This window comes from Xenopus laevis, chromosome 8L (assembly GCF_017654675.1).
Source record: "Xenopus laevis strain J_2021 chromosome 8L, Xenopus_laevis_v10.1, whole genome shotgun sequence".
NCBI classification, from domain to species: Eukaryota; Metazoa; Chordata; class Amphibia; order Anura; family Pipidae; genus Xenopus; species Xenopus laevis.
In genome coordinates this window covers 74,697,137-74,717,819 of record NC_054385.1, presented here as the reverse complement: position 1 = coordinate 74,717,819, position 20,683 = coordinate 74,697,137, and the positions used below count along the sequence as shown (strand labels likewise).

General features: G+C 38.2%; 1 protein-coding gene across 5 annotated transcripts in view; it reads left to right on the top strand.

The window, feature by feature from the left end:
- The first annotated feature begins 2,750 nt into the window (after positions 1-2,750).
- cep128.L (centrosomal protein 128kDa L homeolog) overlaps positions 2,751-20,683 on the top strand; it is a 115,920-nt gene continuing 97,987 nt past the window's right edge. For 3 of the 5 annotated variants that reach the window (XM_018230381.2, XM_018230379.2, XM_018230383.2), the window contains exons 1-8: positions 2,751-2,903; positions 11,455-11,614; positions 13,187-13,273; positions 14,047-14,170; positions 14,725-14,855; positions 15,595-15,686; positions 16,286-16,358; positions 17,810-17,926. In XM_018230381.2, coding sequence (XP_018085870.1) covers positions 11,468-11,614; positions 13,187-13,273; positions 14,047-14,170; positions 14,725-14,855; positions 15,595-15,686; positions 16,286-16,358; positions 17,810-17,926 — 771 coding nt within the window. In that variant the 5' untranslated portion in view covers positions 2,751-2,903; positions 11,455-11,467. Of the gene's footprint in view, positions 2,904-11,426; positions 11,615-13,186; positions 13,274-14,046; positions 14,171-14,724; positions 14,856-15,594; positions 15,687-16,285; positions 16,359-17,809; positions 17,927-20,683 lie in introns of all 5 variants that reach the window. The other 2 variants (XM_018230380.2, XM_041572997.1) reach the window with 2 other exon arrangements.

The window sequence follows — 20,683 nt, the reverse complement described above, 5'->3', positions numbered from 1 at the left end:
TGAAATATATACCAATGTAGATCAGCCAGTGGGAGAATTGCAAATTACATTAGCAGTGTGTATCACTTTTTTCCTTTTGCACCATTCATTAAATCGTGCAGTGATTTCAAGAATAGAAATTGATTGAAATTGAAGTAATTTCAGGAATAGAAACCTCAGAATAAAATGGTACAGCAAATGGCACAATGAACACTTTCATAGAATAGTACATGGGATCTATTATGCAGAATGCTTGGGACCTGGGATTTTACAGAGACTTTGAATCGTCATACCTCGAGTCTACTAAAAAACATGAAGGCATATTGAATTGCCGGTGGACCCTGGTACAGGATAGGCACCCAGGCCTCCCATGTCGGGCCCTCCCCTTTACAAATCACATGCCGGAGTGTTGCTGGCACTTCAAAGGCCCCAGTGCACATGCACGAACGACATTGTGTGGCGCACCACTTATCATTTTTTGGGGGGCAAGCTGATAAGAGGCATGGAAACAACCTTTTCTTCAATTGAAGATATACCAGCGCTAAAAGCTCAGGGTAGACACAAGAAGGAAATGCAAACACAATATAGTGTAGTAGTTTTTAGATCGAATGAAATATATATAACCCCTTGTGCGGTAGTTAAACGATGTGGTTTTGGGGTCTTCCACCAAGGGGTTAAAAGACCATTTTCCGTGCTTTTGATAAATAATGTGGCCACCTCCTGTGTGGGGCAGTGGGTACTTACAGACGTTTATAAATATCACCAGCATATAATAAAATCCCTTGTCCTATTCTTGGTGAGTATATGGGGCAGTGGGTACTTACAGACGTTTAAAATTAACATCAGCATGTAATAAAATCCTTTATCCCAGTCTTGGTAAGCTCCAGGTTTCTAAAAAAGCATATGCTAAAATCGTGTAAAAACTTCTTTAATAGATTAAAAGGATAAAAACATAGATTGCACTCACATGTGTGTGCTTAATATAAGCATAAAAAGCAGTTTGCATTGGGGTTCTCAAGTCCTGCGGTCCATTGTAAGATGTTACAATTTGCCTGGCGTTTGTTGGTAAGACACGCTGATCCTGGTCCCCCTCTGATGACGTCACTGCTCAGCCGACGCGTTTCGTCTATTGCGACTTTCTCAAGGCTTGGGTCTGGGATGGCGGGGGGCCCACGAGGGCCGGGCCCAACCGGGTTTTTTTCCCGGTGTCCTGCTGGCCCAGTCCGACCCTGGCTGCTGGCATGCTAATCTCCCTCTGCAGTTCTGGTGGGCACCAAGGGCCCAGATTGCATCTGGGCCCGCACCCCCTTCACCCCTGGTAGTTACGGCACTGGATGCATGCTGCAGACTGAGCTGATTCATGTGCAGCCATGAATCATGAATCTAAATGAATTGCTAATTAGCCATGCAAGCTGTGGTTTCCATAGGGCAAATTCACAAAAGGGCAAATTTTCGCCAGCGCCTGCTTTGCGCCACTTCACCAGGTGCAAATTCGATATCACTATGTTATTTCACTAAAATGCGAAGTTGCATTTCAGCAGCCGAACACTGGTTAATTTTCACTAGTGTTACTGCGGCAGTGCGAGCATTTCATAGCGAATTTTCGTTCTGCCAAGCAAAACTTCGTTAGTACTCTTACGCATAGGCCAATTTGAATAGAGTGGGTACATAAAAGTCTTATGGACGTCTTTATTAGAGATGTTAGTGGAAATGCTTGAAGTGGCCACTTTTTATTACAAATGTCCAAGGAAGCGAAATAAAGACATACATGATCCCCTAATACCCCAGACATGAGCCCACCCTAAAGCAAATGTGGCATGCCCCTTAAATGTCTGGGAAAAAATGTTAACACAAAAATCTTTAATAGTTAGGACTTTTGAAGGCAATGCCGCTTTAAAAAAGTAAAAGTCGCCAGTGTTTTTTTTACAACTTTTATGAATTTCCAGCATACAGGATATGATGTCACTGATTGAGGAAGATGTAGCTTTGTTTTATCAGTTCGCCTGGTTTGAGATGGCGAAGTAAACTCTGGTTTAACGTTCTGTAAAATTTGTATCTTAGTGAATTTGCAAATGTGTTGTTTACCAGAGCGAAGTCACATGGCGATAGTGTGAACGTACGCTAGTGACGGTCTCTTTCCCTAGCAAATTGTCCTGTACGCCTGTTAGTAAATTGGCGATGTCCCTGCGGATGAGATTTCTGACGAATTGCGCTAGCGTCGGCCACTTCACCCTTTAGTGAATCTGCCCCCATATGTGTTCAGTTTTAAAGGGGTGAGGTGGCAACCCTACCTGAGCACTCCATGTATGTTTGTGCAAAAAGGGGCCCTCAATTTAGCTCCTGGCCAAAGCAGCTGTTAGGTACAGAACTCCTGGACATTGTTGTCAGTGTCAGCTCATGTGCAACTGGTTGATTTTATAATTATGAATTTATTGTATAGCACTGACACGTTAAAGATAAGCGCAACGCAAGGTGCAAGCGCAGGACATTCTATTGGTACAGAACATTAACTAACGTTATTCAGCCCATACCCCTTCTTCAGTCCCAGACAGATGAATAAAACTTTACAAAAAGTAACCCACTTTAATAAGTCACTACTATACTGCTAATCATACTCGAAGAGGGTTTTTAAGCAACCCGCCAATCCCGCCGCCTCAACTCGAGGCCCCGCCTCCTAACCCGGGCAGTTACGACGCCCTGTCTTTAGCTGTGACGGGAAGTGTAGTTTCCGAAGCGAACTTCGGCAATGTTCGTGGCGTCTGTGTAGCAACAAACGGAACTACATTACCCATCGTACTCTGCGCGAATTGGGTTTACTAGCACCGCTTCCTGTTTCTTGAGGTTGGGCGGTAGGTTCAAGTGGATTCAGGTTGCCATAGCTGCAGCGGTGACAGTTTATTCGGACGGAAGGGAAGATACAGCAGGTAAAGCACAGCGAGCAATTGCCAGGGAATGGGGCTTATTACAGTGGGGAGGTTAGGGAAAAGCTCGGGCTGCGAAAGTTACAGCGAGCAGAGACTGGTAGCACGGCACACAATACATAGGGTATCTTTTCCAAGTAACAAAGTATCGAGAACACTGGCAGGGCTTGCACTTAAAGCTATACTGCAAACACAGATCATTGTTTTTTCATTCTAATGCTGTTTTAACAAATGGTTTGTCTTAGTGTTGCCAGATTTCTGTATTTCCATGTAACTTGTACTGTACAACTGTGCTTGTTCTGCCCCAACAGGAGCTCTTATTGGTTCCACCAGAATTTAAGGAAAAGGTTCATGTGATTCTTGTGACTATCAGATGAGGGTTTTATTTACTAACACAGGGACTAAATTCCACAATGGTGATGTTCATAGTAGCCAGTCAGCAAATGCCTTTGAAAAGTGATCTGCAGGTTCGAAATGAAAGCAGAGGTCTGATTGATTGCTATACGAATTTAGTACCTATGTTCCAGACAGGCTTCTTCTTTCACCCTATTGTTCCCAAGTTTGAGAGGTGTATGGAACTGCCTTGTCTGCCTGTGTTTTTGTTGGCTTGGGTGCTTCAGTGTTGGTGCTTGTAAGCATTGCTATGGTCGCTGCTCTGACAGCAATGTCTATAGAAATGCTCAATGGCTGTCACTTTAAGCTAATTGCGGTGCATTCTGATGCTATCCATTTGTTTTGTTTTGTATCTATTTGTTAGGCGAAAAGTTACAGCTCAGAGTATAGGCAAATAGACATAGATACATTATTTGGATCACTGCAATGTAGTGATCAAAAAGTTGAATCTTGCTTGTTGGGCGAGTGCTCCTGGAACTAACCCTCAATATTAAAATTGTCTAATGTTTAAAATTGTATATTCATGATTGTTTGCTTTTAACCACTGGTATTTATTAGAGTTTGTTATGTGTTTTCTGTTAATGTTTTTGAGCATTCCAGAGTCTACCTAGCACTTTGGCAGATACTGTTTTTACAACCTGTATTTTTGGAAGCAGCCGATAAATCAGTCTGCTGTAGTGAGGGATGGCATTGCTAGTGAGCAGGAGATAGCACTTAGAGCTCATTGCAGGAGGTAGGGCTGACTAGAATTAGCCGTGGGAGTGATAGGCATACATTCGCATCACAATAAGAAAATACATACATACTTACCTGAATGAACTAGTTAATACATAACAAATAAGTAAAGGTAAATAAATCACTGTATAACATGATTGGCTGTGTGCTGGCCCACAGAACAAACATCCAGCATAAACTGAGTTTACGTAAAGAAACAGTTCAGTGTAAAAATAAAAACTGTGTAAATAGATGGGCTGTGCAAAATAAAAAATGATTCTAATATAGTTAGTTAGCCAAAAATGTAATGTATAAAGGCTGGAGTGACTGGATGTCTAACATAACTGAACAGAACACAACTTCCTGCTTTTCTGCTCTATAACCTGAGTTAGTCAGTGACTTTAAGGGGGGCCACATGGGACATACCTGAGTTTACAATTGGTCCTTAGCATGCAGATCAGTTATGACCCATATGTGCCCCCCCCCCTATTAAGTCACTGATTGTTTACTGCCTGTGGAAACCAAGAGAGCTGAAAAGCAGGAAGTAGTATTCTGGCTATTATGTTAGACATACAGTCTCTCCAGCCTTTATACATTACATTTTTGGCTAACTAACTATATTAAAATTAGTATAATAGATATAGATATAGATATAGATATAGATATAGATATAGATATAGATATAGATATATAGATATAGATATAGATATAGATATAGATATAGATATATATATATATATATATATATATATATATATATATATATATATATATATATATAGGAGTGGCTCAGGCAGAGGTTTGAAGAAAGTTCTGAATAATTGCACAGAGAATATTAGCTACCCAGCAATGAACAATAGTGAAATGGATCGTCAAGATACTTTTTACATTCCAGAATATGTAAAATTATTTTCAGATTTTTTTTTTCCTGATTCCTGTTTTTTATTGCATTATGCATGTTATTGCCTTTCCTGTTCAGGGGACCTTTTAATATAAATTATAAATCAAAGCTCACCAGTTTAGTTTCACTTCAATTAGTTTTCAATTGAGCTTTAAAGGAAAACTATTCCCCCAAATGAATACTTGAGCAACAGATCAAATTAAGTGACATATTAAAGAATCTTATTAAACTGGAATATATATTTAAGTAAAGATTGCCCTTTTACATCTCTTGTCTTGACCCACCATTTTGTGATAGTCTCTGTGCTGCTTTAGAGATCACCTGACCAGAAATACTACAGCTCCAACTGTAACAGGAAGAAGTGTGGAAGCAAAAGACACAACTCTGTCTGTTAATTGGCTCATGTGACCTAACATGTATAGTTTGTTTGGTATGTTTGTGTGCATCGTCAATCATACGATCTCAGGGGGCTGCCCTATTTTTTTTTTTTTAAAATTGCAGTTTTCTATTTATGATTACCCAATGCCACATACTGCTGCAAAAGTATATTATTATGAGAATGGTTTATTTACATGAAGCAGGGTTTTACATATGAGCTGTTTTATGCAATATATTTCTATAGAGACCTACATAGTTCGAGGGGTATAGTTAAATAAATCTCGATACCACTCAATAAATTTCTCCCAGACTTGCAGTATTTTTTTTACAGTATTGCTATCTCCCTGGACTGAGGTGATACAAAAGTTTCTACACTTTGATTTCAGCGGACCCGCTTCTCTCCACCTCATTAATATTTCTTAGGCGGAGAGAAGCATTCAATAAATTAGTCTGCCCTTGCCCTAACAGCTGAGGGTGGTTACACAGCTTATAGGGTTTCTCCATTGCCATCTGGAAAAGCTGTGGAAACCAGAACCTCCTGGGCCACAACTGCGATATTATCAAAAAGCTGTCACCTGCTGTATACATTTTGAGACACCTGGGTATCTGTGAGAATAAATATGTTTATCAATAAGACAATGCAACACTGAAGGCTTTAGGTGTTCAGCAAATACCAATAATATCAAGTAGAGAAGACAGAGATTGTTGTCCAGGGTAAAGCAAAGGAAAGTGTGTTTTGTTTTGTAAGAAATAGAAAGAGGAAGTGACTATTCCTGTGTGCAAGGTTTACAAAGGAGAAGTGACCATCTCAGTGTGAAGTAACCATCATAAAGCTCAAAAATAAGCAGTGACTGTATCAGGGGGTAAGAAAAATACTTAGAATGGGCAGAACCTACTGTGAAAGGCAAATCAGCATACAGAAAATATATTCTAAAAAAAAAAGCCAAGGGGCAGAAATAGGAAAATGCAGAGGTTGTTTTCACAGGAAGTACAGAAAATAGGTGAGATAGTCTAATTGTACAGAAATAAAGCATAAATAATAGGTTTACTAGATCCAAACAAAAGTCTTAAAGGGGGTGTTCACCTTCCAAGCAGTTTTTTCAGTTCAGTTTTCAGATTGTTCACCAGAAATAGAATTTTTATTCAGTTGCTTTCCATTTTTAAACGTTTTACTGTTTTTCCAAAATTGAAGTTTAAAGGGGTTGTTCACCTTTGAGTTAACGTTTAGTATGATGTAGAGTGTGATATTCTGAGACAAATTGCAGTTGATTTTCATTTTCTATTGTTTGTGGTTTTAGAGTTATATAGCTTTTTATTTAGTAGCTTTTCTGTTTGCAATTTCAGCAATCTGGTCACTGATTTAAATAAGTGACTGAAATATGAATAGAAGAGGGTCTTAGTAGAAAAATTAGTAAGTAGCAATAACAATACATTTGTGGCCTTACAGAGCATTTGTTTTTTAGATGGGATTAGTGACCCCCAATTAAAGGCTGGAAAGAGTCAGAAAAAAAACATAAAAAATAATTTATGAAGACCATTTGAAAAGTTGCTTAGAATTGGCCAGCTGTAGCATACTAAAAGTAATTCTGTCGTGATTTTTATGATGTATTTTTTATTTCTAAATTACACTGTTTACACTGCAAATGATTCACTATACTTTTTTTTTAGTTGTAATATTAGTGTGTAGGCAGCCATCTCGGGTCATTTTGCCTGTTCATTTGCTTTCAGAAAGAGCCAGCACTTTAAGACTGCTTTCTGGCAGGCTGTTGTTTCGCCTACTCAATGTATATGTGACCAGTGTCAGAATGGGACACCAGGGGCCCACCCAAAAACCTTAGACCAGGGCCCCACTCTCAGTACTATTATTCCTCCTCTCCTCACTCAACCTCTATTCTCCTAGTCTCTATTCTTTAAATACTATAATCTATTATTCCATCTATTTAGCCTCTTTGTTCTCAAAGAAATAGGGAATGGCCATGAAATAGGTCAAATGTTTAGCAGCACAAGGGCCCACAGACACCTGGGCCCACCGGGAGTTTTCCTTGTATCCCTGTGGGCCAGTCCGACACTGTATGTGACGCAGTGGAACCTGGCTTTTCTATTGAGTGCTGTTCTTAGATCTACCAGGCAGCTATTATCTTGTGTTAGGGAGCTGCTATCTCATTCCCATAGTTCTGTTGTTGGGTGGGGGGGGGGGAAGGGAGGGGGTGATATCACTTCATCTTACAGTACAGCAGTAAAGAGTGACTGAAGTTTATCAGAGCACAAATCACATGACTTGGGGCAGCTGGGAAACTGACAATATGTCTAGCCCCATGTCAGATTTCAAAATTAAATTAAAAAAAAAATCTGTGCTCTTTTGAGAAACGGATTTCAGTGCAGAATTCTGCTGGAGCAGCAATATTAATTGATGAGTTTTGAAAAAAAAAACATGTTTTCCCATGACAGTATCCCTTTAAATGTGAACCAACTCTTTAACATTCCTGTCTGTGGTGTTCCAGTCTGGCAGCTTGATAATCCAGGTGGTGATTCTTGAACTGTTACAATTTGCTACATTAGCTGATACATTTCTCAGCAGCATCTGTGGAATATAAACAACTTTTGTATCAATTTTATTGTACAACCTATTCCCTAGAACTTTATATCTAATATATTTTGTGCTTCAAACTGCTGTGCGTCCAGAAGCTGAGTTATAGTTATGATACTATCAGTGAGAACAGTTCTTCAACGATGTGGCGAAAAACAAGCCATTGAGTCCCTTTTACATTATTTTTAGTATTTGCAATTTGTCTGTAATAACAAAACAATCCTATTAGCACAACATTAGGATTATCTGGAAAATCCCAACTACCAGCAGTCTAGATAATAGATTGCAAGCTTGTGTATGTATACTGCATGTACATTGTACAATAACTTCCCTGACAATTTTTTGTACCTGTACCTTACCTGATACCCTGGGCTGGTGCTCTTGTTGTACTGTTCAGCAAGCATCAAAGAGAAATGCTCTTCCTGCTTCTACTTCATTTGCACAGGTGCACATGCAGTAGAGTAAAAAAACAAATTTTAACAAAAAAAGACAACTTTTTACTTTTCTGCGCAAATGTCTGCCTGGGGCATTGAAGAAAGAAGAAGTGGAAGAATAGGATGTGGTGCAATTTTCTGCCTAACATTTGGCACCCCCAGTGATTAAGACTTTCCTTCTCTTTTAATATTTGTAGCCAGTTGGGATATAATAATGATGTAGCACCACCAACCATGAAATACAAATACAGCTTCCCAGTGTATGACATGAAGCCAGAGTGAGAGAACAGCTCCTCCATGCAAGATACAAAGACAAAGGCACAAACTCTATGGGACTAAGTTAGGATCCACAAGACCTATTTTTGGGAAAAAAGGGGCACTAGATTAGCCTAACATTTGGTTCCTCCCAGTGATTCAGACTTTCCTTTAAGATCATATGAACAGTATTTTTTTTTATTCCTTTTGTGATTTGCTGCAAATAAAGAAAATGGTCTCATTTGATGCCCCTTTCCTTGCTTTGTTTTTATTCATAGGCAGAACATTAATGAGTTTAATAAACACTTTCCCGACCGCACCAAAGTGTTCTGCTGCTCATTCAGGTTTAAATTTCCAAGCAGGGTAAAATAATTGCAGTTTCAGATTGATGAATATGCCTGAAGCCAGGGTCCAGTCACAATGTTCAGTTTAACTCTGAACAGTGTGCATTGTAAGTCTGGTTAGGTGGCTTGGAAAGAAAACTGTTAAGTGGTCTGTTGGTATCTGGTTTTTTAAATTAAACTTCATGTCTCGGACCTGAATTATTTTCTATACAAAAATGATTTCATAAATAGCTGGAAAGTTTCCAACTAAATCTGGTATTTGTAACCTTGAAGTAGCCTTATGCCCTAGATCGTCACAACAGTTTGTCACCTACTGGGATTTCTGGTCATTGGTCTCACATATGCGTCTCTGATATTCACTATAATCGTAAAGGCCTACCTTTACCCTCAAGGGAAATAACTGCTGTTACCTGGTATATAAAGCAAAAATATATAAAACAGGGTTATCTATGAGCTTAAAGGAAAACTTTACCCCCAAAATGAATATTTAAGCAACAGATACTTTGTCATATTAAGTGGCATATAAAATAATCTTTCCAAACTGGAACGTATATTTAAATTAATATTGCCCTTTTACCTTGAGCCCCCATTTCTTGATGGTCTGTGTCCTGCCTCAGAGATCACCTCACCAGAAACCCTACAGCTCTAACTGTAACAGGAGAAAGTGTGGGGGCAAAAGACAGAACTTTGTCCCTTAATTGACCTAACATGTTTGATTTGTTTGTGAGCACCGTGAATTGTAGGATCTCAAGGGGTGGCCCTTAGTTCTTAAAATGGCAATTTTCTATTTAGGATTACCCAGTGACACATATTACCAAAAAAAATTACATTATTATGGAAATGGTTTATTTACATAAAGCAGGGTTTTACATATGAGCTGTTTTATACAATACATTTTTACAGAGACCTACATTGTTCTGGGGTATAGTTTTCCTTTAATAGGATGATTGAAGTCCAGTTGCATGCTGTCAGGGCCCGAAGGCGCAGTTTGGAGTGCGGACCAAGGAGGAAGCAACTAGGCAAACACAGTTTGTGGTACAAAAAGGGTTTAGGCAGAAAAATCGTCAGTTCAGGCAAAAGGTCGGTCCAGGCAGCAAGATAACGTGGTCGATATTCCAGGCAGAGGTCGGTCCAGGCAGCAAGATATCAAAGTCGAGGTTTCAGGCAAGGTCAAAGATCAAGGAATCAATAATAGTAAACACCCAGGAACTCAGGATAGAAGAACCTATACTCGGGCACTGAGAGAACCTTCTGGCGACTTTAAATAGGTGGATTTTCGCGCCAAAACGCGGTAGATGACGTCACAGGATGTGCGTCAGAATATGCGCCAGCGTCTAAGGATGCGCCAGCGTTAATACGCTGCGTGAAAACGCCAGCGTAAATACGCTGCGTGAAAACGCCAGCGCTACGCTGGCGTCTGACGGCCGCATGGCCTCTTCTGGGCGCCGCCATCTTGGACGCGCCGAGGACGCCTTACACATGCAAGTTATAGGACTAGTGCAATGGGTGGCAGTTCTAGGACTGAACTACCCATATAATCCGTCCATATCTATCCACATAATAGAAAGATATGTATACTTACCGTAGATGCTTGAGCTGCAGTTAAAGCAAAATAAATTGAAAAAGGGTGTAATCTGTGCCGTTGTCCAAAATTAATATTTGCTTTATTAGCAAGTCACCCAACTTTGTACAATCCCATATTTATATGTGACAATTAAGTCCTGTGTATTGTTTTCATTTGTCTGGTTTTCCAGACAACAGATTCCTTACCTGTACATCTCTGCAATGGGGTACTATGATGCTTTTGGAAAAGTAATAGATTTAATAGACCCTTACCAGGCAAGTCAATGGATACTTAACTATTTTCCTTTAGCTAGATGTTTCTGTTTGGGTAATATTCAAACTATTTTGCATACACCCCAAGAAATAGAAATTTAAAATTATTACAGCTTGTTAAGTGCCACCTATTTATAATAAAGATCACAGCAATCTCATTATTATTGTCCTTGTAAAATTCTTATTAAGCTGCGTATTTTAGTTCTAATCTAAAACATGTTTTGGCTGGTGCTATAAGTTTTGTTTCATTTGGGCTGCTTTTCTTGTTCACAACGTTATACTCCTGTTTAATTGAATTACACTGCACAGTGCATGCCGAGAGCAGTAAGACAGTCATTGTAAATGGACATTTGGTAGTTATTTCATTCCTTAATGGCTCCTCGTTTCATTTTCTCTGTCCTGCATTAAAGGTTGGAAGTGAGAGTGAACCTTTTTTAATAACTGCCTTTTATAGCTAGTCATCCACATGGATTGAACTTTTTATCCATAGACATATATTCCTCCCTGATGATTTTTGTTTGCAGTCTTCCATTAACCGTGAAATTACACTTCCATATAATGCTTGTTCGCAGAAGAAAATAACCGTTATTGCTTGGTTGTTTTTTTATTTTCTACTTTATTGGCCACTACTAATATGTTAGACTTGCATTTTACCTCAATGCGCATCCTTCTTGTTTTTTTCAGCATAAGAATACATTTTATTGTGTTTCAGAAGTAACGTCTTAATGGCAGAGTCGTCGAGTGACTCCGACTCCTATCTGCGAACACGAGCAAGCAGACGTGGGCCTATGAGGGCTAGCCACATGCAAGCAAGATCCAGAGGAGTGGTGGATGTTTCTGAAAAGATCCATACATTGGCAAATACACTTCAGGTACTTTTTACATCCACAACGGATATTTTGTCCATTTGCCGTGCCTCAAACTGCAGTAGGATTGCAATTGCAGTTTTTTTCAATTTAAACAAAATTTTTGCTGTGGTTAGATCTGAACTATTTCTACATAATCGGCACCGTTTGCTTACATGTTCTTTACAATTAATGTTATTGCTGTTGAGTTGGAAAACAAATTGGATGCATGGACTTTCACACAAATAACCTTACATATATTTTATTGCTCTTCATACAGATGGGTCTCTCAGCTACCTAATGACTTCAGCCATTTTTGTAGCTGTGCATGCATTACCACCTAGAATAAGCAGTCGTAAAAGAGATTATGATGTGATACAGGTATGGGATCCATTATTTGGAAACCCATTATGCAGAATGCTCTAAATTACGTAAAAAGGCCTTTTCCCATTGACTCCATTATATCCAAATAATCCAAATTTTTAAAACAATAATAAAACAGTACCTTTGACTTGATCCAGAATAAGATATAATTAATCCTTATAGGAAGCAAACCCAGTTTATTGGGGTTATTTAATGTTTACATGATTTTCTGGTTTCTAAGGAATGAAGATCCAAATCATGGAAAGATCCGTTATCCAGAAACCCCCAGGTCCAGAGCATTTTGGATAACAGATCCCATACCTGTATATTACGCTGATCATTTGTCAGTGCAGTTCAATCATATTTTTGTACCATACTGGGCTGATATGACATTGTTAAGGACTGGATTATATTTCACTATTTATAATCTACAGAAGAAGTTGGGGCCTCATGCCATCTAGCATGACATTCTCGAAGTTGTTTCTAGTGCTGTCATACTTTTCATGTAAAAAAATTGTCATCGCTTAAATAATTTTTGGTTTGTTGATTTCTTTGTTCCCCAGAATATAGAGAAATACGCATTGGTCAAGCAAAATGAACTTTAATTACACAATATAAATTATTTGAATCTTGTTTCCTTTAGTCTGGGAATTCATAATTATAGCAAGCAGGCAAGAGCCATTTTGTGGATACTGTTATTAAGGCAAGCCTTGCATCATCTCAGAATCTTGTTTGTGCATTGGGGACCCAATGTCCATTCCCATGCACTGGTTACACAATTAAATGGTGAAGAGAAAGGGGGAATGTGTGGAGAGCAGTGACATCTAGGAAGTGCTGAAAGGAAAGTGAAAGTAATTGTCTGCCCCGCCTCTATGCCTAAAGAATAGAGGAGGGGCAGGCAATATTTGATTGACAGATGATATTTTTAAATGAGCTTACAACAGCTATGAATGCTTTAATAAAAATAGAAATTGAATTCCATGTTTAATTTGAAAATGACAGATTTTTGTGTCTGGGTGACAGGTTCACTTTAAGGCCATCTTGTAGTATGACACTGTTGCTCATATTGTTGAGAAAATAGATGCTACAAACATGGAAATAAAGAACAAAAATGGCATATTGTTTGCTGGAAACGAGTTGTAATACATCTAAATTTTTGCTTTAGCAATACCTGTATATTAGTAATTGGCCATTCTTATGGTCGCCATGATATTTAATTTCTTTGTCATTTTTCAGGATACAAGTAAAAACCTGAGACAGGTTGATAAGATGCTTGGAAATTACAGAGAGAACAACAATGAACAGACAGAGGCCATTGCATCAGTATGTTGTTTAAGTGCATATCTTTGAAAGAAATGCATCTATTGTCCTGTGTTCAGAAGAAAATGTACTTGATTCCATAACTTTTTGACAGATTATATGTAGAAGAAGCACTGCAGAAAACACTAAAAACTGTTTTTGGCTGACCTTTGCAATGCCACTTTGTTATTCATGGGGGCACAATTTGCAGTGATTCATAGTGCTTAAGGGTCTGGCCACACGGGCAGATTCGGGTAGATTAGTCGCCAGGCAACAAATCTCCTCTTCTTCGCAGCAACTAATCTCCCCGATCTGCCTTCCACTGGCTAAAATGAAAATCACCTGGGGGCAGGCACTTGGAGTGCTTCATTTTCTGAAGTCGGCCGAAGTTTCCTCGTGAAGCAATTATGGCCAACTTCGGAAAACAAAGAGCTCCTGCCCCCAGGCGATTTTCATTTTAGCCAGCAGAAGGCATATCAAGTAGATTAGTCCCCAGGCAACAAATCTCCTCTTCTTCGCGGCGGCTAATCTCCCCGATTTGCCTTCCGCTGGCTAAAATCTCCCCGAATCTGCCCGTGTTGCCAGACCCTAAGGAGTACCTTACCCTTGCTGTGTGTTTCTAAACATCTTTAAACATTAGGTACTCTTTTGTGTGTTATAGTATACCCTATTTAAAGTTACGGCAAAATATAATTGTTTTTACAAATAGTTGGTAAACCATATTGGTATAAATTGGTCTGTGATTTTCTTTTACATATGCTAGTGTATACATATAGTAATGGTAATATTTCAAACAGCTAAAAGAAACTCTTGAGCAGTCAATCGATCATCTAAGAAGTAAACGATTGTCTCGTCTTTCTGGAACCAGAAGCGCATCTCTATCCAGTCTCTGCACCAGCGACCTGGATGCAGGAGAAACAGGTCAGTTAACCCAGTTTTGCCCTTGTACCAAACTATTTTATTTAAGGTGACACTATTGTTAAGTAATTAACTGTAAGTACAGTTAAGATAAATGTACTGTGACACAAATTTGAAAATGTAGCAAAACGTTTAATGATTTTGCCTCCTTTCCTTTCATCATTTGAATTCGTTTTTTAGGGTTAGAATTGGTGAAATTACGTGCTGTTGTCTAGTCATCGTTAGAATATAGAAGTTTAGGTTGGCTACAGTACAGAAGTGTATACATTGGGGAACATTATCCAAAATTCCCATTTTAATATGACTATTATCCTTTACAAATTACCAACATTTTATTAGCGGCATAAATCAAAGCCATAAAGGATTTGTATTAATATGTGCACTGTACTGCCCAGGATATCACTCTGCTGTAAAAATTACTCTTTGTATATTTCAAAGCCTTTGGTGGATTCACTTTGAAATGCGCATAGTACCGTCATAGTGCCAAGGATGTGACTTTGTTGTGTAAATTAAACATTTTCACATTATGAACACGTTTTTCTTGTTTTCTTTGTTAGTACCTGTCAGACACAAACTACAGCCAACTTCTCCCCTCAAGGATTACAGCAATAGGGGGGCAACGTGGCGGCGACGCCGTTCTCATTCTGCCAACGTGAGGTTTGTAGATGAAGCAAACAACTCTGATCAGGTGAGTGTATAACTAGGAATATTGGTGCACTTGCATTCCATGATATTGTTGGAAGAGTTATTTAGGGATCTGTTAGGGAGAGAGTGTGCGTGTGTTGTTTAAAAAAGCTTTGTAGTGTAGTAAGGCGCAGAAGAGTGCGTGGAATGCAATTGAATTGTTTCGGTAGACGATGAATCTCCATCAAGAATTTGGCTATTTGTGTCTCAATAAAGGTATCCTATATTTTAAAACTCCCAAATTAAACATTTGTTATTACTGTATTATTAAGCTACTCTTTGTATACGATCCTACATCTAGTCATCTACACAACCTACTGAAGATGGTCTATCTAAAACATCTCTCCCCACTTGTGGGTGTATTCTCCTTCACACACATATGATGATAGCATGCCTAAATTCCTCTCCGGTAGGGGCATGGTTATTTTGGGATCACTGGCTTTTCCCAGTGGCTTTTTTTCCCATGTAAAGAAAAGGAAGGGTTCTGAACAGGTGTCCCTTGATTAGTCCAAGTTTACATGTATGTAGGTTGAAGGACTTTGTGGCACTAGTTGGCTAATACTCCCATATTTATTATATCAATGCAGGGTTTAGAAAATCAGAGACGATGGTTCAAAATTGTAGATTGTAGATATCACAGGCATATCACAAATACAGGGTTCTCTGTTCCTTTAGATTGTGAACTTGGTTGCAGCTGAGGAGGGATCAGAGCAATGCATTAACAATAGTATATGTTATTTCAGTTGCACACCATGCACCAATCACTTCGAGATTTAAGCAGTGACCAGCTGCGTTTGAATGAGGACTTTAGCAGGGAATTTTCCAGAAGAAACAGGTATAGTAGCAAGAAGGTATAGCTAGACTGAGATTTTTTTGTTATTAAGGTGTTAATGACATATATGATCCCATTTGCTACTCGTAATGAAATTATCATTGTAAAAAGATGGGACTTTTATTTACATTGTTTTCACAATATATTTTATCATCTTTACATAGTTATGAAAAAGTTGAGAAAATCCAACAAAATGCGCACAACTTTTTTGAATCCTAGCTTATTAAGAAACCACTCAAACCAAGAATCACATTGTTATATTAATTTTCAATCAGACTATAAAAACTAAAATGTTTAAAATAAAATTGGTAAAAAAAATTCTGTTGTGTTTAATTAATGTTAAAATGTTTCTAGTAGAAGGTATGACAATCCAAACGATACACCACACATCCCAAACATTTCAAATTATAGATCCCATGCCTGACAGTATAACCAGACCGCTGATATTATGAAGGCGAGTTTACGATCCTCTAAAGTAGTTATCCTACGAGTCAGAAATAATAGTGTGCTTCAACTTAATGGTTAACATTCTGCTTAACAAGATTTATGGTAACAAGTGGAAACCCATTATTTTGTAAACGTCTTGTCTTTATACTGTTCAGGACTGATGCAGAAACCAAGAGAGCACTTGATGAATTAACTGCACATGTCAACGAGACCCAAAGGCAGGAATCTGTGAGTCCTCTTCATATTTATTCCATTGGCAACATATATACAAATGTTTAAAGGACACTGCCCACCCTAAATTTTTTAACCCACCAGAGGTGGTTATTTGTTAGTAATATTCCTTGATAGTTTGAGAATTCACTGTGTAACTCAATGAGTTATACTGTCATGAGAGCCATATGTTGGATGGTCTTACTCTGCAGGGGATTCCTTTAATTGCAATGCAAACTCTAAGTGCATTTTACAACACTGTGCATGTACGAACAAAATTTAAAACCCAGGGTAGCAAAACTATATGGTAAATTCTTCAGTAATCTTTTGATTAAAAGTTCAAATATGACATCTCTTTACTTTTTTCCTATTATTTGAATTTAATATTTTTAATGCCTCATCTTGTATGTCAAGCACCCTTATCGTGACTCTCAATTTAACAAAGAAATAATAAAGGGAAGTATCTGTGTGCAACTGCTTTCACCCTTCCTGGGAAGGGGATAAAATAGCCGTTTAACTCCTCATAAGTAATTCAGTAAATGGTTTGACAATGAGTGTTGAATTTCAAAAGAACTTTCTGCTACTCCGTTATTTTGTCAGACATTTTATGTTTAAAAATGTTACCGTTTTGAATGAAATCATTAAAGGAACTGTTTTAGGGTAAAAATGAAACCAGGTAAATAGTCACCGCAAACTACAAAATTATTTCAATATAGTTAGCCAAAAATGTAATCTATAAAGCTGCACTGAACAGATTTTTAGCATAATAGCAAGAACCCAACTTCCTGCTGTGCAGTTCTCTAATGGTTAACAGTCAGTAACCAGTCAGTGGCTTGAAAGGTAGCCATATGAGGTCATTACGGTTTGCTTTTGAATATAACCTGCATGCTAAGGGCCAAAAACAAACTAAATTAACTGTTATTTCTCATGTGCCCCCATTCCCTTAAAGGAGTTAGAGAATTGCAAAGGAAAAAATTGTGTTTTGTGTATTTGTTAGACATCTGTGCACTCAAGCATTTATGTATTACATTTTTGGCTAAATACCTATTTTTGAACCATTTTTTAGATTTTGTACAGCCTATCCATGTAACCAGTTTTATTTTTACATTGAACTTTTTCACTGAACCCAAACCTAGAATGTTTGAGATTTATTATACCCTGACCCAGAAAATAGCTTGAATCCAAAAAAAAACCATCTAAAACCTGTAGAGGACTTGTAGGAGTCAATGGCAGAGGTCCCTTGAACCATTTGAGGATGTTAACAGCCTGTTTGATTTGTTTGTTTTTTTTTGAGGGTTTTGCCCAAAAATTTGAACTATTCAGGTTTTTCTCTCTTTTTTATTTTTTTTATTTTGCTCCGTTATAGTGTGGACAGGCTTCTGTTTTACCTGTGGGCAATGCCAGACCCGAGTCAACTTACCTCTACTTTGTAATTTTTTTAGTAAATGTATGCCTCTTTTCGTGTGCAGGCTTCTGAACGTGTGGAGCGCAGGCTCCAAGAATTAGAGCGGGAAATGAAAACAGAGAGACAGAAAGTAGAACATCATCAGGATCATTTGGGCCATGTTTCTGTTCAGCTCCAAGAGGTAAATTATCCTGTACCATTTTCATCTTTTTTTTTTTTAAGTAAGGCATTAATCATGTTTATATTGTAGTAAGTGTTAAACGGTCTGTTCCAGTATTAGTATTAGTACAGTGTAGGAGTATTATTTGTAATAGTATTATTATTTACATAACCTTATTATCTCCCACAGTGCTTACAGATTACAGGGATACATATACAAGGTATAACAGGCAGACATTTCACCAGATTAAATGCAGCTCATGGTGGTAGCCTTTTATTTAATTAATAAAAAAAGGGGGAGTTATGCTCACCTCTAAATTGTACATTGTCAACTAATAGGCATGGGTGCAATGAGGCTGTGACCACATAATTTGTATAGACAAAGACAAGGTCTTCTGTACTCAAACCATAATCAATATATTAAGGACATTGAGACATTATGTGCACTAAACTACTAAAAATGCCCTCATCTTTAAACACAACAGGGATTGTTTATCCATATATTGTTATATATTCAAGCTGGACAACCATGTCAAAGTCATCCCTGATCTGGCCAGTGCTACACTTGCTTTCATCTGAATTATTAAGAATACTACTGCTTTATTATGCATTTTACACAGGGACAAAGTTTTACCTGCAACTGGCTTGCTTTTAAGATTAGTACTCCCAAATGGTTGCCCTTTTATTGCCCACCACTGGGATCACTATAGCTGGAAAGGTTGGGAGCCACTGCTCCTATATAAACTATAGCAAAAAAGGAAAGTTGTGCTCAACACTAAATTATATGTTTTAAACCATTAGGCAGTAGTGCAATGAGGCTGTGACCACAAAATTCATAAATACAAAAGATCCTCTGCACTCAACCCATAATCAATATATTAAGGACATTGAGGCCTAATGTCTTTTTCCCAACCTTATGCACTATTGCACTACAAATGTCACTTGTGTATAAAGCCCTAGTGATATCAAATTACAGTTAGACTGAGGTGCTTGTGACCTTTAATTTTGGATTCAGGTGCCCTTCTCACTGGATCTGGCCAAGTGACAAACCAAATGGGAACCCTCACTGCGGGTGCAAATTGGCAATATGTGCAAGGCTAATTTTTCACATTTTGTAGCAGTGGCATAACTTGGGAGTGTCTGGTCCCCCCTCCCGACTCGCTCACACCTCTCCTCAAGACCGTGATTTTAAAGGAATTGTTCAGTGTAAAAATTAAAACAAATTAAAATTAAAATAAATAAGCTGCGCAAAATAAAAATGTTTCCAATATAGTTAGTTAGCCAAATTGTGCAGCCAGGGCATGGGGAGGGACATCAGGTCCCCGTTCTGGTACACAAACAAGATTCCACAAAATGGCTCCTGCCTGCTTGCTATAATTATGACATACCAGACTGAAGGAAACAAAATTCAAATAATTTATATATTTTTGCTTGACTAATGTGCTAAAATAGGATTTGGAATATTTTTATTGGGTGACTGGTCCTCTTTAAGTGACTTTTCAAATAGTCTTAATTTTCTCTTTTTTTTATAGGTTTTTATTATTTTCCTTTTTCCTGACCCCATTTGAAAAACAAGGCTACAAATGTTTTTTGTTTACTCATCTTTCTATTCAAGCCATCTCCTATTCATATTTCAGTCTCTCATTCAAATCAATGCATGGTTGCTAGGTCAAAGGAGTAGGAAAGTCATGTTATACCTGGGGGTGCCAAACGTTAGGCACTCCCAAGTAATTGTATTTACTTACATAAAACCCCAAGCCGGTGCTTCTATCAGCAGAAAAGGGCACCAGTCTGGGGTTCTTCCAGCGAGCACCACAGAGTGACCCTCTTCCAGCTTCTTCTTTCTTCTTGTGGCTGTGCATGCACATTAGAGGGAAAAGCTGAGCTTTAAAGGAAAACTGTACCCCCCAAACAATGTGGGTCTCGATAAAAAGATATTGCATAAAACAGCTCATATGTAAAACCCTGCTTCATGTAAATAAACCATTTTCATAATAATATACTTTTCTAGTAGTATGTGCCATGGGTAATCATAAATAGAAAATTGCCATTTTAAAAAATAAGGGCCACCCTCTGGCATTGTATGATTCACTATGCACACAAACATACCAAACAAAACATACTTGTTAGGTCACATGAGCCAATTAACAGACAGAGCTCTGTCTTTTGCTTCAACACTTCTTCCTGTTACAGTTAGAGTTGTAGTATTTCTGGTCAGGTGATCTCTGAGGCAGCACACAGACCACAACGAAAGGCAAGAGATGTAAAAGGGCAAGATTTACTTAAATATATAGACCAGTTTGGTAAGATTCTTTAATATGCCACTTAATATGATGTAAACCATCTGTTGCTTAAGTGTTCATTTTGGGGGTATAGTTTTCCTTTAACGAGAAAGCAAGCTATTTCATTCTACTGTGCATATGTCTGCCCCGGGAAATTTGAAGAAAGAAGAAGCAGGAAGACTATCGTTCCTTGGTGTTTACTGGAAGAACCCTGAGCCGGTGCAGTTTTCCGTCCCGGGGTGTCAGGTAAGTAGATACAATCACTTGGGGGTTCCTTACTTTTGGCACCCCCAATAATGCCTTTCCTTCTTCTTTAATTTGGATCCTAGCAACCTGAAATTGCAAACTGGAGAGTTGCTGAATACAATGCTAAATAACTCAAAAACCACAAATAATAGATAATGAATGCCAATTGCAAATTTTCTCACTCTCTACATCATACTAAAAGTTAATTTAAAGGTGAACAACCCCTTTAAAGTGGTTCGTTGGTTATGTTA